The following is a 17,146-nucleotide window of genomic DNA, read 5'->3' on the forward strand; positions in this document are numbered from 1 at the left end:
ATCAACAGGAGTACCATTGGCCTCCAGTCCGCTAGAGCCTGACGGAGTAGATGAAGTAAGCAGCAAACATCATCAAAAGTCTGCCGCCCATGAATAAAACCGGCCCGATCCTCATGAATAAGCCAGAGGAGGACCCTCTGGAGTTGCCTAGCCAACATTTTTGCAAAAATCTTATGATTGCTGTCAAGGAGTGAGCTAGGCCTATATGACCCACTGATTCGGCACATTTTTTGAGTAAAATCATTGAGAAATGTGTACATGAGCAACTGATTGAGTTTCTAGAGAAGAATCAAGTCCTTGATAAATATCACTGCTCATATTAAATTCAAAATCCTTCTTCTGGCTTACAAATCCCAACTTTCCTCAGCCTCTTATTTGAATAATCTTTTCATCCTTTATGCCCCCCTCTAAAAACCCACCTATTCTCCATCTCTTTCCCTAAGACTAACTAGTTCTCTCTTCCCTCTATCTTCTTCTCTTCCTTTCTTGTTTGTAAACCACTATGATGCCTATGGGCAGGTCTTTGGTTGGTATATCAAATGTGCTGAAATAAATAAACTACCAGTTTGGCTTTTGGTGTCAGCATGATAGAGATACCTTGTTAATTTCTATGATAGATGTTATACATATTGGGTTTGATGTTATACATATTGGTGTCCCTGGATATCTTGGCTGCATTTGACATCGTTCATCATCAAATTCTTCTGCAACAGTTGAAAGCCGTTCATATTAGTGGTTTAGTTTTGAAACGGTTTGTGTCTTTTCTAGAAAATAGACAATTTTGTGTTGTGGTGGACAAGAATAGGTCTAGGATTTTCAATTCTTCAATTGGTGTCCCACAAGTGTCTGCTCTATCTGCTACATTGTTTAATATATTTTTACATCCTTTGTGTACATTATTAGGCAGCCTTGGAGTGCAATATCAAATTTACTTAGATGACATACAATTCTTTTCTGCAGTTGACCAATCTATCTCCGACAGTCTTAGCTTACTATGGTTGTATTTGACAACTGAAACATGGATGAAAGTGAACCATTTGAAATTAACAATGGCAAAGACTCAAGTGATGTGTTTGGGAAGTCATACTATACAGAATGTACCCGTCTTTTCTTATCAATGGATTAGAAATTAAATTTGTTGATGAAACCTTGTGTGTGATTCTAGATGCTTCACTAACAGGCTCATTTTCGAAAGAGATGGACGTTCATCTTTCGACATAAATCGGAACATGGATGTCCAAATTGGTATAATCGAAACCCGATTTTGGACGTCTCCAACTGCAGTCTGTCAGAAGGACATCCAAATCTCAACAGGGCATGTCAGGGGTGTGTTCAGGGTGAGACTTGGGCATTCCTAAGACATGGACGTCTTTCAGCAATAATGGTGTTTTGAGCTAGACCTGTTTTTATAGGGAATAGCTGCAGTGGGAATTGAACCCACTTCCCCAGGATCAAAGTCTACTAGCACTAACCACTAGGCTTCTCCTCTACTCCACACAAGAGGTGCCCAAATGACCAGATAACCACTAGAGGGACTCGGGGATCACCTCCCCTTACTCCCCCCCAAATCACAAAACATTTTTTCAAACAGCACTTTCAAAAGGAAAAGATAGACTTTTTTGTAGAAAATGACCTTTCCTGTTCTGATTTTGGACATTTTACAAAAAACATCCAAATTCAGACTTTGATGTCATATCCAAAAATGCCCCTTGTGCATTTGACTTGCCCAAAGTCACAAGGAGCAGCAGTGGGAATTGAACCATGTTGCCAGTGTCAAAGCCCATTGCACTAACCAAGGACGTCCATGGCATTTTCAAAAACAAAGATGGGCATCCATCTTTTATCAAAATGACCTTTTCTCTGCCTCTGAATTTGGACATTTTACAAAGACGTCCAAATTCCAACTTAGACATTTCTTTCGAAAATGCCCCTCTAACTATGACTGGGGATGTATAGAAGATGATCAGGCTGATATTTTTTAAGCTAAAGATTATCAGGCATTTTAAGGATTATTTAATTCATGAGAATTTTAGATTGGTAATCCAAAGCATTGTAATTCCTCACTATGACTATTGTAATAGCCTACTGAATGGACTGCCTAAGAGATTGGTATGAGCTCTACAGATTGTACAAAATGCAACTGCAAGAGTGTTATATGGACAATCCAGGTGTGATTTTATTTATTTATTTATTTATTGCATTTATATCCCACATTTTCCCACCTTTTTGCGGGTTCAGTGTGGCTTAAAATATGAGTTAAATGTTGGATATACAATTTGTTACAGATTGGTTATGGATTACATTGTGCAGAGTTATGCGAAACAATCGAAGTGTCGTTAAGGAATGTAACAATGGAACACAAACATTGAAACTTTGGAAGGAAACAATGGGAGTTTAGAGGGCGATAATAAGGCATGAAGACATATGGTCATATCTCTAGTAGATTGAAGCAGTTACATTGGTTGCCAGTCAAGTTCAGAATCAAGTATAACATTTTACTGCTTGTCTTCAAAGTGTTGGTCAAGTCTGTACCATTGGTGATAACTGCTAGCTTACGACTGCACCAACTGAGTCGAGCCTTAAGGTCCTCGTCTTGGAACTTGCTTGATGTTCTGTCCTTTAGAACAATTTATTTGGAGGACTAGAGATCCACATTTGTTTATGTGGTGGGGACCTCAATTGGGGAACAAGTTGCCCTCAACATTGAGAGAACTGAAAAGCCCTAAAAACATCTTTTCAGTGTGTTTTTTTCAGACAAAGTTTGTGGCTTGAGTCTGTTATTTTGCACAGATTGCTGACATATGATTTTAATGAGGATGCTATAATACAAGATTGTTTTATGTACTTTATTATTTTGTATGATTTTATTATAAATGGCTGAGAATGGTAGATTGTGTGGTATACACATTTTTTGACATAAATAAATAAATAAATGTTGAACTTGAGTCTGTGACCTGCCAATCAAATCAGGTTGCTGTCCTAAAGCCTATATAACCTTTTCTCTCTTCAACATGCCCATAAGAACCTCAGCTTGGGAAGGGACCAGGGCTTGTCTTGCCACTAGGCAGACCAGGCATCCACCTAGGGCAACAGCATGGGGGGGGGGGGGGACAATGGAACAACAGGACTGGAGCATGTTCTACCTCCTTTTCTATCCCCCTATTGCCACCAATGTTGCCACTCACCTGTTTCCAGGGCTGAAAGGACAAATGAGGTCAGCGCCAGCGCAGGGTCTTTGACCACAGGCCCACACTCCAGCACTGCAGTGTCCCATCCTCTCCTCTGACAGGAAGTCCTATGCGGGATGAGGAGTGGCAAGCAGAATGCTTCAACCTTACACCAGCTCTGAATCCATTTGTGCTTCTGGCCCCCAAAGAGGGAAGGTGACAGCAGTAGTGCATCCGTTAGGAGAAAGGGGAGAGGGAAGAAGCTGGCAGTGGACATTTGGGTAGGGAAGTAGCGATGCTAGCCACATGTGAAGAGGTAGTGAGAGGAAATGGAGATGCTGGACCATGGTGGAGATTTGAGTGCAAGAGGAAATGTTGGACTATTGGAGAGTAGGGAAGGGAAGAAAAGATGATGGACTATGAGGAGGAAGAGGAGGAGTAAGGCCTTGAGCCACCCTTGAGGTAGGGCGGGGTGGCAAGACACAGATGAAAATTCATCTGTGAATTTGGTGTCTGATACTCTTGGTCTAACCCTGGTCAAAAGACACAACTCTTAATCTCATTACAGGTCATTCTGCTCCTGTTTAGTCCTACCCCAAAAGAATTCTACAGAGATACAGGAGCTGCTGGACCAAAATGTCCAATTCCAGGTATGACTGCCTACAAATGGTAAGGAAACTGATAAGATCTGCATGAAAATAGAACAAATAGGCCTTGCCTTCACTCTTTCCACCACATACTGATACTGCTACCAGCCTCTGTTTATCAAAACCAACCTTGATCTGATCTTCAGAAACATCAGTTGAAAATGTTTCTTTTTCTTTTCGGACCCCCTTTGCAGAAAAAACTGGAAGCACTGATAGACTCTGGCCGATATGATGATAAGGAGGACTTTGCAGTTGTGTTACAACCATTCCTGAAGAAAGCTCAAGCCCCAAAACTCAGTGTGAGTATTAAAGATCCACAACCAAAATAACCACATGTATCTACTGGGATGCTTTCTTCCCGCCAGAGACAAAATTAGACTTGCTGAAAGCATCACTATGCATTAAAAACAAATGCATCCCCTCCTTGGCCACAGTCAGTATTGAGTGAGGTTCACACTAACTTCTTCTCACCTTTACTCCCACTACTCTCCATCTCTGCTGTGGATTTGCTCTTTGAGGGAAAGATTTACTTCTGTGCTCAGGTGCTAGGATGTATGAATCTGACCACATGTCATTTAAATAAATTCACAAGGATGTTCTAGTAGGACTGTACTGAAATATTGATAGTGATGAACACAAAGGCAGCAGGTGGTTGAGGGGCCCTGTTACTAAGCCATGTAAGTCTACGCACGCCCAATGTGCGCCAAAATGGACTTACTGCCCGACTACTGCGTGGCTTTGCGGTAATTTCATTTTTGGCGCGCATCTGATATGCAGGTCTGAAAAATATTTTTTATTTTCTGCCGCTCATAATGGACACGCGCCAAGTGGCATTTGGCATGTGTAGGTCATTACCGCCTACCTTCTTTACTGCAAGGTCAATGGCTGGCGGTAAGGTCTCAGACCCAAAATGGATGCGCGACAATTTTGATTTTGCCGCACGTCCGTTTTCGGCATTTTTTGTAGGTGCACTGAAAAATAATTCTGCGTGCACCCAAAATACGCGTCTACACTACCGCAGGCCATTTTACAGCGCACCTTAGTAAAAGGATCCCTTAGTCTTAGTTACAGCCAATTGAATAAGCAGAAACTTGAGAAAAGCGAGATCTGTGTCTGCCCGATCCCTTGGGATGTAAATTAGTCCCTGAGCCAGCCCAATCTCCTTTCCTGTTTCAAGGGGGTCTCCTTAGCCCACTGTAAAGGAAACACACCATCCCATTGCTGTTTCATCAAATTGTAAGACTGTAGGGCCTCTGACCTTTTGAGAACCCCACATAGTCCCCATATTCCCTGGAACTTAAGTTCCAAAAGTGTAGCTAGCGACCACTGTGGGTTAACTAAATGGACAAGAATGTCATCGGTAAAAGCCAATACTGTAAACTGTTACGAACCTACAGCAGTACCTTCTATTTTGGGGTGAGAATGAATCTCCCTAATCAGAGGGTCCAACGTTAGAATAAACAGTAAGGGCAAGAGTGGACAACCATGCCATGTCCCTCTGCCCACCGCAACATTATTGGATCTAAGGCCATTGACCAAGATTGTAGCTTGAGGCGCAGTATAAAGTATTTTAATCAGAGACAGAAACCTTCCAGAAACACCATATGTGAGTAGGGTGGCATGAATAAAGTTCCAGTGGCGTCTATCGAATGCTTTCTCTGCATCACAACTAATTAACAGAGATGGTCTATTGATATGTTGCTGATATTCCAACAAAATCAGAATATGCCGCAGGTTTTTAGAGGTCGTTCTACCTTTAACAAACCCAACTTAGGAACCATGAATCACCAAGGTTAACACTTTTGCCTGCCTAATAGCCATAACCTTAGCCAATAGTTTGACCTCATAATTTAAATGTGAGATAGGGTGATAAGATTCCAGGACTTCGGGGTCCCTACCCGGTTTCAGAAGGACAATGATCTGAGCCTTATTGAGATGGGTAGGCAACAATTCTTGGGACTTACAAGATCTTTAATGGATCAGTTCATTCTCGTCTGTTTGTGTTTCCAGAAGCTGTTGATTGTCAAAATCATTATGGGAGACCCTATAACACTTCTGCAACATGATCAATTGGTGTTCCAGTCTAAGTAATTCCCAATCTAAGTGAGCCCTGATAGCTGATTATCTCACCCCATAATACAGCTTTCACTGCTTCCCAGTAAAGGACAGGAGTGTGTTCATGTGTCTGATTCATAGATTTGTAAGAATGGCAAAATGCAAGGAGATGGTCCCTAAATTTGGGATCCTTATAGAGGCCTACTGGAAAATACCAATTACATTATCCACCCCCCCCCCCCCCTCCAAAAAGTGAAGCCACCAATCCATCCAGATCAAAGCATGGTCTGAAACCGCATGCAGGCCAATCTCAGCTTTGTTAATAGGAGCCAAGAAGCTAGTAGACGCTAATAAATAATCAATATGAGATTGAGTAGAGTGTGCCCTCGAAAGATGAGTGATGCCTTTCTCTTTAGGGTGCAGCACATGCCAAACATCTATCAAATCTAACAGTGGACATAAAGTGGGTAAACCTTTAACATTAACTTGACCCTCTGACTACGGAGAACAAGACCTATCCATTGTAGGATCCCAGACCATATTGAAATTCTCTCCAACTAGAATAGGTAATGCATCTCTATTAAGAAAAAATGGATTGAAAAGTATGATAGAAATTTGTGTCAAAATGATTAGGAGCATACACACTACATAACAATACCTCTGTATGACCTATAGTCACTTGGCAAAGAACATCAGAGACCAAAGTGGAGAGTTTCGCTACAAGCCCTTTACGAAATAGAAGAGCCACCCCATTCTTTTTTTGTTGTTGTGCCACGGCTGCTACACAATCCCCCACCCATCAGCATTTTAATTTAAGATGTTTAGCATCTGTTAGATGGGTTTCCTGTAAAAAGTCAATATCTGCATTTTGCCACTGCAACTGATCAACATTTTCGACCGCTTAATTGGAAAATGATTACCGCCCACATTCCAAGATACAATTTTAATTTAAAAAAAAAAACCCTATGGGTGAAAAGATGAAGCAAAGCTAACAGAAGAAAAGCCCAAGACCATCCCAGTCACCAATCCCCTTCTGAGAGCAGAAATATTGCCTTGAAATCAGTACAAGCCCAACCTCAGGAAGCATCCTTCAATACATCAAACCACATTCCCCGAAGTCTCAACCAAAAGGTCTCAGCAGCCATGGCACTATCCACTTCTTTTAATTAAATAATCCCTCAACACCATTCCCATGGTTCCCAACTAAACTCCCCCCCCCCCCACACATACACTTAAACACCCTATCACAAAATCCCCATGAGAAACCCCAATGAGCCCCATAAACGGGACGTCACTTAACAACACCCTCCCCACTCCACCCATCAAACAAAAAAGAAAAACATTCCAAAATTGTGTCTATCCACTACCCACCTAAACCTGCCACCCAACAGCTGAACCAACACATTGAACCTGCAGTATAAAGCAATACATCTAGACCAGGCCAGCCCCATCCTTTTCCCATCAGTGTCCCAAAAGGAAGGGAGCGGTAGAAATCCCTAGGCCTAGGACAAAGAACGTCAGGCCAAAGGCAAGGTATGGAAAATCAATAATGCAAATTGTTGTCAAACCACATAGCTTGTGCAACACTAAGGCCTACAGGTTGATCTGTATGAGTGATGGCATAGCATGAGAGAACCAAGAAAGACCAAGTAACTAGTCATCATATGTGACGAGACAAACAAACAAACAACCAACAATTTTTATCTAACAGCCCTGTTGTATCATAGAGATGTCTATAGTCTGCAAGTTCAATAAATACCATAATTAAAAATATAAAAGAAATATGCCTAACACTATTTATTTATTTATTGTATTTGTATCCCACATTTCCCCACCATATGGTAGGTTCAATGTGGCTTACAAATTGCTAAAAAGCACTTACAAAAAAATTAGATTTGATGACATTTGGCATATAATACAGGTGTACAATGATCGCTTGGGTTAGATTAGTATAGTAAGATTGGCATTTTGCGAGAGAGGGTTAGTGTCATTGTTTTCCATTTTTTGGCGTTTCATGAGGTTTAGAGGTGTATGGTTTGTTAGATTCTGGGGGAAGGACTTCTTGAAAAGATAAGTTTTTAGCTTTTTCCTGAATTGTAAGTAGTTTTCGGTGAGTTTTATGTCTTTCAGTAGTGAGTTCCAGAGTTGGGTGCCTATAAATGAGAAGCTGGCGGTGTAAGATGATTTGTATTTTATACCCTTGCAGTTGGGATTGTGACGGATTATCACTGCATATATATATATGTTCCGTGTCCTGTAACATCTATAGATAACAGAACTGAAAGCAGAATAATGAGCAGAATAGCTGTATTATGTCATAGATACCTCGATTATCCTGCGGCATCTATAACGGATAGATAAAAAAAATTGCATAACAGCCCTATTACAGCATAGAGATGTCTATTGTATACAATTGCAATACATACCATAACTGAAGATATATAATCCCTATCCAACCAAGGCCTTAACCCCTACATCTACGCAGACGATGTCACGATATACATCCCGCGCAAACATGATCTAACAGAAATCACAAATGAAATCAAACTTAGCCTCCAAATCATGAACTCATGAGCGGATACATTTCAATTAAAACTCAACGTAGAAAAAACACACTGTCTCATCCTCTCATCACCACACAACACGAACAAACCTACACATGTAAACCCTTCCTGTTTCAGACAGCCTGAAAATTCTCGGAGTTACAATCGACTGAAATCTCACGCTAAAGAGCCAAGCGAAAAATACAACAAGGAAAATGTTTCACTCAATGTGGAAACTTAAACGAGTAAAACCTTTCTTCCCAAGGGAAATATTCCGCAGCCTGGTACAATCAATGGTTCTAAGTCACCTAGACTACTGCAATGCAATCTATGCTGGATGCAAAGAGCAAATCATGAAGAAACTCCAAACTGCCCAAAGCACTGCATCCAGACTCATATTTGGAAAAACGAAATACAAAAGTGCCAAGCCCTTACGAGAAAAACTACATTGGCTCCCAATCAAAGAGCGAATTGTGTTCAAACTCTGCACCCTGGTTCATAAAATTATTCACGGCGAGGCCCCAGTCTACATGGCAGAACTTATAGACCTACCAACCAGGAACACAAAAAGGTCAGCACACACATACCTAAATCTCCACTACACTAGCTGTAAAGGACTAAAATATAAAACAACATATGCATCCAGCTTCTCTTATATAAGCACGCAAATATGGAATGCACTTCCAAACGTCATGAAAACAATGCACGACCTAACAAACTTCCGGAAATCGTTAAAAACCAACCTGTTCACAAAGGCATACCAGAAAGATCCAACCTAAACACCTGAACCCTGCAACACAGTCGAAACTCTTACCAGAACTGGACAAAACTTAACTCTCTGTCCTTGAATACTTAATATACTCTGTCATGTATGAACATTAACGCTTGACCACTCTGTATTTCTCTTACCGAAATTGGCAATCACCATCACGGTACTATGTAAGCCACATTGAGCCTGCAAATAGGTGGGAAAATGTGGAATACAAATGCAACAAATAAATAAAACAAGTATGCTTGACAGAGCTATCGCATCATAAATGTGTCCCTTGTCCTGTAATGTCAAGAAGTAACATAATGGTGAGCAGAACAATGTGCAGTATAGCTCTATAGTAGCAAAAAGAGAGGGGTCAAGATTGCAGATAAACACAGCAAAGAAACAAAAAAGGGCCTTCAGGAGTGGAATAATCAGGAGTCCTTTATTCACAAGACCCAACATGGGCCGTGTTTCGGAGCTCATGCGCCTGCGTCAGGGGTCAAATGGAGATCAAATGTCAAACAAAACTGTAAACGACATAGCTTTGGATGCTATCAAAAGGACATAAAAACTGCATCTTAAAGAGACACGTTTAGCAAAACCGCCAAAAACTTTGACCCCTGACGCTGGTGCATATATAAGTACATAAGTGTTGCCACACTGGGACAGACCAAAGGTCCATCAAGCCCAGCACCCTGTTTCCAACAGTGGCCAATCCAAGTCACAAGTACCTGGCAGAAACCCAAATAGTAGCAACATTCCATGTAGAACCCCAAACAGTACCAAGATTCTAGAATTCTAAAGAATAACAAGATTCCATGCAGAATTTCAAAGTGTAGCAACATTCCATGTAGAACTCCCAAAGAGTAGCAACATTCCATTCAGAATCCCAAATACATAAGTACATAAGTGTTGCCATACTGGGACAGACGGAAGGTCCATCAAGCCCAGGATCCTGTTTCCAACAGTGGCCAATCCAGGTCACAAATACCTGGCAAGATCCCAAAAAAGCTCAATGGGTCTTGTGAATAAAGAACTCCTGATTATTCCACTCTTGAAGGCCCAGTATATCTCTATTACATCATAGTGACAGATTCCAGAAATAACAAAACAACAACAACAACAAAACCAGCCCTATTATGGCATAGAGCTGCTCAGCGTCCTGCAGCTTCAAAAAATATCAGAGCTGAAAATAGAAATGAAATAAACAGAACTATGCTATCCCATCAGAAATATGTCCATTGTCCTGTAATATCCAAAAATAAATAAACATGAACATGAAAACAGAAGGACATGCAGGCTACCTCTAACACCTGTCACAGAAATGTCCATTGTCTTGCAGGTTCAATAAATGATAGAATGGACAATAACAATGAGGAGAAATAAAAAAGGGGGGGAAAGGAAAGAGGGGGAGCTTAACAGCTCTATGATTTCATGAAGCACCGAATCCAGCGAAATGATGCTCACAGAGCAGCAGGTCTCGCTCAACCCGCTGTCACTTCCTGTGTCCAAAACAAGATTGTAAGAGTACACTAACGTCACATATGCAGTAGAGCTGGCTGAAAGTATAACAAGACAGTAGGCCCCAACAGCAGATGGGATAGGAACGCCTCATAAGATAGCATAGGTGAACAGATAGCCCCTCACTAACCAGATGTTAAAGGGAATCGTATGTCCAAAATCCCCTCAGCGTCGATCAGCCCGCTGCTGCCACAAAAGAGCAGCATGGGGGAGGGGTGACCATCAAGGCAAAACTTCCAGTAGTTGTATCCCGGACGCGATGGGCAGTCAAATAGCAGGACCCCTACTCCATAGCACCATCAGGCAAAAAGGGTCCCAGCAGTTGTGGCAGGAAATCATGAGCAGTGGTAAGAGTGTCAAATAGCTGTGTTTTGCCCTTATAAGTCACTCGTAAACGGGCAAAACAAATCCTGTGGGCCACCAACTGGGTGGTCTTTAGGAGGCCACTTTAGCCGAATAATCCTGGAAGCATAAGATTCGATGATTGTTCTAAGTAAGCAACCTCCCACTGCACAGGGCCTGCAAAATGGTGACTTTGTGCGTGTAGTTAAATACTCGAAAGATAACCACTCGAAGTTTGGTTGTAGTAGCCTGACGTTGACTAAGACGATGGGCACGCTGTGTCCTGAAGGGACCGTGATGTTCTGGCAACTGAAGATCTGTGGGGAACCAGGCCTCAAGGAACCCGATCAGTTCCTTCTCTATCGATTCTGGTAAGCCCACCAGATGCAGATGATTGCATCCGGATCTATTTTTGAGGTCTTCCAGTTTGTCTTTATATAGTGAGATGGTCTTCCGAAGGTGGGTTTGATAGTCTTCCACTTTTTGCAGCCAGGTCACTAGTCCTCTGCTGATACAGCACCAGGTCTCTGTTAATAATCCCCAGGTGTTCCTGAACCTACTCTAGTTTAGTGTCTTTGGGGAACAAGTACTTATCTAAGAGTGATTCTATTGCAGCAGTAACCTCAACTTCCTCCTCTGCAACCCAGGCTAAGGCCCAAAGTAGCTGAGCTGGCAGGTGCAGCCATCTTGTCTTCCCCTGCACGAAATCTCTCACTGCCCTTCCACACCGGTTTTGATGCCATTAAGGTCGGCACTTCCAAAGATGTAGTACCACCAAGGTGCAAAGATGTTCCCCCATCCAAATTTATCCCTGTTGGCTGTGTAGAAAAGGGTTAAGTGACGGGGTAGAGTAGGAAGAATGGGAGAGCTCATCCCTGTGTCCTCTCCCAATCATGGCATCACGTGACCTCTTCAGTTTAGGTGTTTAAATGCACCAAGAGTGTTTTCTTTCTTCTCTTCCCTCTCTTCTCTTCAGCTGTCAATGTGTAAAACAAGTGAATAAATGTACTTCTTTTCAAATAACTTAATGCACAGGATTTAGTTAAACTGTTGATAATTCTGTAGGAAACAACACCTGGCTTCCTGTCCTTCCTTAAACATGTTTACAAGCCAATCATTATCCTGTTCTGTCCCAATCATCACAATATCTAGCAAATACACAGTCCAACATCCAGCAATCTATACTTCATTTACATTTCATTTTTTTCTTAACGGGGATCTTCAGAATATTATCAGCCTCACCATGCGGGGGCAGCGTCCCCTATATTAATGGCGCTGAATAGATCTTCATTGATTCACCCGTGACATACAGTGCTTTTATTTAACTAATTTTCTTCTTTCTTTTTCTTCTCTTATCTAAAAATTACTTATTGCTTTTAAGATACTTGGAGGGGCATAATTGAACGAAAACGCCTATCTCCATGGGCGTTTATCTCCGAGAACGGGTCCGTGAAGGGGCGGACCGAACCATATTTTCGAAAAAAATAGACGCCCATGTTTTATTCAACAATGTGTGAGCTGGGCGTTTTTGTTTTTCAGCGATAATGGAAAATGAAAGCGCCCAGCTCAAAAACGAATAAATCCAAGACATTTATTCGTGGGAGGGGCCAGGATTCGTAGTGTACTGGTCCCCCTCACATGCCAGGACATCAACCGGGCACCCTAGGGGGCACTTTTACAAAACCAAAAAAACAGGTAAAAGAGCTCCCAGGTGCATAGCACCCTTCCCTTGTGTGTTGAGCCCCCCAAATCCCCCTCAAAACCCACTGCCCACAAGTCTACACCATTACTATAGCCCTAAGGGGTGAAGGGGGGCACCTACATGTGGGTACAGTGGGTTTGGGGGGGTTGGACGACTAATAAGCATTAAGCAGCACAATTGTAACAGGTAGGGGGGATGGGCCTGGGTCCACCTGCCTGAAGTCCACTGCACCCCCTAACAACTCCTCCAGTGACCTGCATACTGCTGCCAGGGAGCTGGGTATGACATTTGAGGGTGAAAATAAATATTTGTGAAACATCATTTTTTGTGGTGGGAGGGGGTTAGTGACCACTGGGGGAGTCAGGGGAGGTCATCCCCGATTCCCTCCAGTGGTCAACTGGTCAGTTAGGGCACTTTTTGGGGCCTTATTCGTGAAAAAACAGGGTCCAGGAAAAGTGTCCTAAATTCTAGCTAAAAACGCATACTTTTTTCCCATTATCAGTGAAATGCGCCCATCTTTGTTCGGCAGATAACCACGCCCCAGTTCCGCCTTCGCCACACCTCTGACACGCCCCCATAAACTTTGTCCGCATCCGCGACGGAGTGCAGTTGAAAACGTCCAAAAATCGGCTTTCGATTATACCGCTTTATTCGTTTTTGTGAGATAAACGTCCATCTCCCGATTTAGGTCGGAACTTGGGCGTTTTTCTCGTTCGATTATAAGCAGGTTGATAACACTACTTAGCTTTGGCAGCGATCTTTCAACCAGATCAAACCTCCGCCGACTTGGCCAGGTTTCGTAAGACTTCTTCAGGGAAGAGGTTTGCATCTCCAAACATGCTCCTGCATCTGTCAAAAAAGAGCACCCTAGATCGCTGCCAAAGCTAAGTAGCGTTATTATGTATCTTAAAAGCAATAAGTAATTTTTAGATAAAAGAAGGAAAAGAAAGAAGAAAATTAGTTAAATAAAAGCACTGTATGTCACGGGTGAATCAATGAAGATCTATTCAGCGCCATTAATATAGGGGACGCTGCCCCCGCATGGTGAGGCTGATAATATTCTGAAGATCCCCGTTAAGAAAAAAATGAAATGTAAATGAAGTATAGATTGCTGGATGTTGGATGTTGGACTGTGTATTTGCTAGATATTGTGATGATTGGGACAGAAGAGGATAATTTGTGAGTAAAGTCCCCACATCAGTAAGAACTGGTCTTCTTAATTACAAGCCAATCGTGGCAGGTCTGCGCACAGCAGCTCTCAGGCAATTCGATGTGAAGACATTATACCAGCTGGCAATGTTATCTGTATCCTTCAGTACTGACGTCAGCAGTTCTCCGTAAACCCAAAAAAGGCAGGTTTCCCAGAGTCTTCCAAAATGTCTTAATATGTCTTTGTTAAATGTATTTTTTTTCCAGTGTTAAAATGCTTTAACACGAACAGTTTTGACCAGTTATCTGTGATAAACTGGGGCATCTGTTTCCACCTAACTGCCCTATCTTAACAATGCACATAAATAGTTATGGATATGTGTAATATAATATAATATGAGTCTTCTGAATCCAGGGTTATTCCTTCCTTCCAGTACCAATATCTGACTCTCTAGACCATCCTCAAGCACCTAACAATAAACTTCCATCACATTTCTTCCTTTGCAGAACGGTAGCATTGATTATTCATATTTTGCCTTGGACTGCTTCCACTTTACCATAAAAGGCCACGAAGAGTTAGCAAAGGGATTGTGGAATAACATGGTAAGTAGGTTGTCAGTTCATGTAACATGCAGAACAACATGTAATGGGAAAGAGCGGAGGGTGGGGGGGGGGGGGGCAGCTACAGTCGTATCACAAGTTAAAGCTAGAACAGAATGGAGCAAGGAAAAGGATTTGAGGTGGCAAAAAAGGTTGTTGCCCCAGCCAACACAAATGGAACTTTCCCTGTGAGCCCCTGGGGATGTGCTTCCAGGGATTATTACAGGAGGTGGGATTAGTTCACTTTCACTAACAATGGATGGTCCCACTGAGGACCACATGTATGGCAAGTGCCTCCGCCTATGTTGATGTAATAAGCCTCGCTGGGCTTTAGTGTGTTACTATACTCTACTTTTGGATTTGGATTGTCCCATGCTGATATTAAGGGTTTGGTCGATGATTACAAACCAGCACAGAGTGAGCCTCACCAGTGAGTGAGCAAGAGATTATCCTGTGACCATCTATGCGACTTCCCCTTATAAAACAATAGGTCAAAATAATTAATGAGAAAAACATAACTGCCACAGACTCCAGGCTGATCGATCTACCATTGAGTTGTATATACTAGATATTAAGCACAGAAAAATCCACGTAAACAACAGTGCAGTAAGCATGTAAACACATGCAGATTGTCAGAATATGGAATAAGGAACCAGTGTTCATTTAAGAACTAAACACCTCAGTAAAACCACTGAGCTAAGGGATACCAAAGCCAGCATCTAAACAAAACACGTGCAATTTCTCAAGAATAAGGCGTTACTCTTGATTTTCTAAGCCGCACAAAACTTTTGCGTTTTTTGTAACTTTCTTGTTAATGCAGAAACTGTGCTCCTCTTTATTATTCTTTATTGCATGTGTAGCCCACATTATCCCACCTATTTGCAGGCTCAATGTGGCTTACATAGTTTTGATAACATTGTCATTGCAAGGTGACATATACATTTATTATTGTCAGTGTTGCCAGGTGGGCGGTTTTACCGCCCAATTGGGCGGTTTTCCGCGACCCGCCGCGGGAAATTTTTGCCCGCGGCGGGTTGCGGTTTTTTGGGCTGGTTTTTGTGCTTCGGGCGGTTTTTTTAGGTGGCTTTTTCGGCCGCGGTGGGTGGGGTTAGTGACGTTTTTGGGCGGGGTTAGTGACGTGGGAGGCGGGGTTAGTGACGGGGAAGGCGGGGCCAATGACAGCGGGGGCGGGGTTGATGACGGCGGGGGCGGGGTTGATGACGGCGGGGGCGGGGGTGATGACGCGGGGGCGGGGGTGTCAGGGGCGGGGTTTGAGTTTGGGCGGGTTTTGGGCTGGATTTTGGGCTCCTTTAGGCTGGAAAAATATTTTCCACCTGGCAACCCTGATTATTGTGCAGAGGTTAGATGAGGATAGAAAGAAGAAGGCGAGGGGTGCTTAAGGTAGCTATAGTCGATGAGTTATCTGAATTGATTGGTGAAGTAGAGATTTTGTGGTCGTGGCCTGCACATCAGTTGCAAGAGGCAGGTGGATGGTGGCTGTAGGGAGGAGGAAGTGTTTGCAGTGACAGAAACAGGGGAAGCACATGCCTCTTCGGCAAATGCAGGTTTTCCCCAGGGTGGGATGGGACAGGTGGATATGCAGATACAGTGTTGCTGAGATAGTGGGCAGCCTCTTAACCCGGAGCACGAGTCTGGTGCTGCTGAAGCCAAGGCCGCCGAGAGACTGGGCTGGACCCGTGGCAAGGCCACCCCCACCGCCCCACCCCTGCCCCCCCCTCCGAGGTCGCTGCCGCCGCTCCCTCCTCCATTTTCTGCCCCCTCCGTTCGTCACCAGGCCGGGCCCCTGCATTGAAATCACAGCGCCTCTCACCTCCGTGTGAAAGCACTGCAGGCAGCAGCAGATTGCCTCCCTTCGGGCCTCCTTCCCTCCCTGTGTCCCGCCCTCATCTGACGTAACTTCCGTGACGGCGGGACACAGGGAGGGAAGGAGACCCGAAGGGAGGCAATCTGCTACTGCCTGCAGCGCTTTCACACGGAGGTGAGAGGTGCTGTGATTTCAATGCTGGGGGCCCGGCCTGGAGGCAGACGGTCGACGACAGAGGGCGGATGGGACTGCGGCACCGGGCCCTCCTTGGAGGCCCGGGCCCGGGGAATTTTGTCCCCCCTGCCTCCCCCCCTCTCGGCGGCCCTGGCTGAAGCTGCTCAGTGACCACCTGCCCATCCTGCTGGGGCCGGTAAAAAGGGAGGGAAGACTGCATCCACATTGCCAATGGGGCTGGCAGCACCCCAGCTCTGTTCAAAGGGATTGCATTTTTTTTCATGTTTGCACTATAAGAACTGGATTTGTCTGGTCATTTTTTTCAGAGACTCCCTGCTTCTATTGTTCCACCTCATGCTGGAATGGGCTGTACCAGACTGGTATGATACCAGCTCTCAGACAAGCACCTGCAGCCCACACACCTGCAAAATCCTTCACTATCACCAATGGTTTTGGGATTAGTGCAGCATAAAATGTATTGAACTTTTTTGGTATCTTGCCAGGTACTTGTGACCTGGATTGGCCACTGTTGGAAACAGGATGCTGGGCTTGATGGACCTTTGGTCTTTCCCAGTATGGCAATACTTATGTAGTGTGAATTTTTAAGTCGGTGCTGATTTTTAGGGATAGTGGCCAAAAAAATTTCATGTCATATTTTTCCATTTTT

General features: G+C 43.5%; 1 protein-coding gene across 2 annotated transcripts in view; it reads left to right on the forward strand.

The window, feature by feature from the left end:
• The window catches only part of PLB1 (phospholipase B1), an 85,352-nt gene that overhangs the window by 60,522 nt on the left and 7,684 nt on the right, over nucleotides 1–17,146 (forward strand). For both annotated transcript variants that reach the window (XM_030214675.1, XM_030214676.1), the window contains exons 12-14: nucleotides 3,736–3,817; nucleotides 4,009–4,113; nucleotides 14,388–14,483. In XM_030214675.1, the coding sequence (XP_030070535.1) occupies nucleotides 3,736–3,817; nucleotides 4,009–4,113; nucleotides 14,388–14,483 (283 nt within the window). The remainder of the gene's footprint in view (nucleotides 1–3,735; nucleotides 3,818–4,008; nucleotides 4,114–14,387; nucleotides 14,484–17,146) is intronic.

This window comes from Microcaecilia unicolor, chromosome 9 (genome assembly GCF_901765095.1).
Source record: "Microcaecilia unicolor chromosome 9, aMicUni1.1, whole genome shotgun sequence".
Classification (NCBI taxonomy): domain Eukaryota; kingdom Metazoa; phylum Chordata; class Amphibia; order Gymnophiona; family Siphonopidae; genus Microcaecilia; species Microcaecilia unicolor.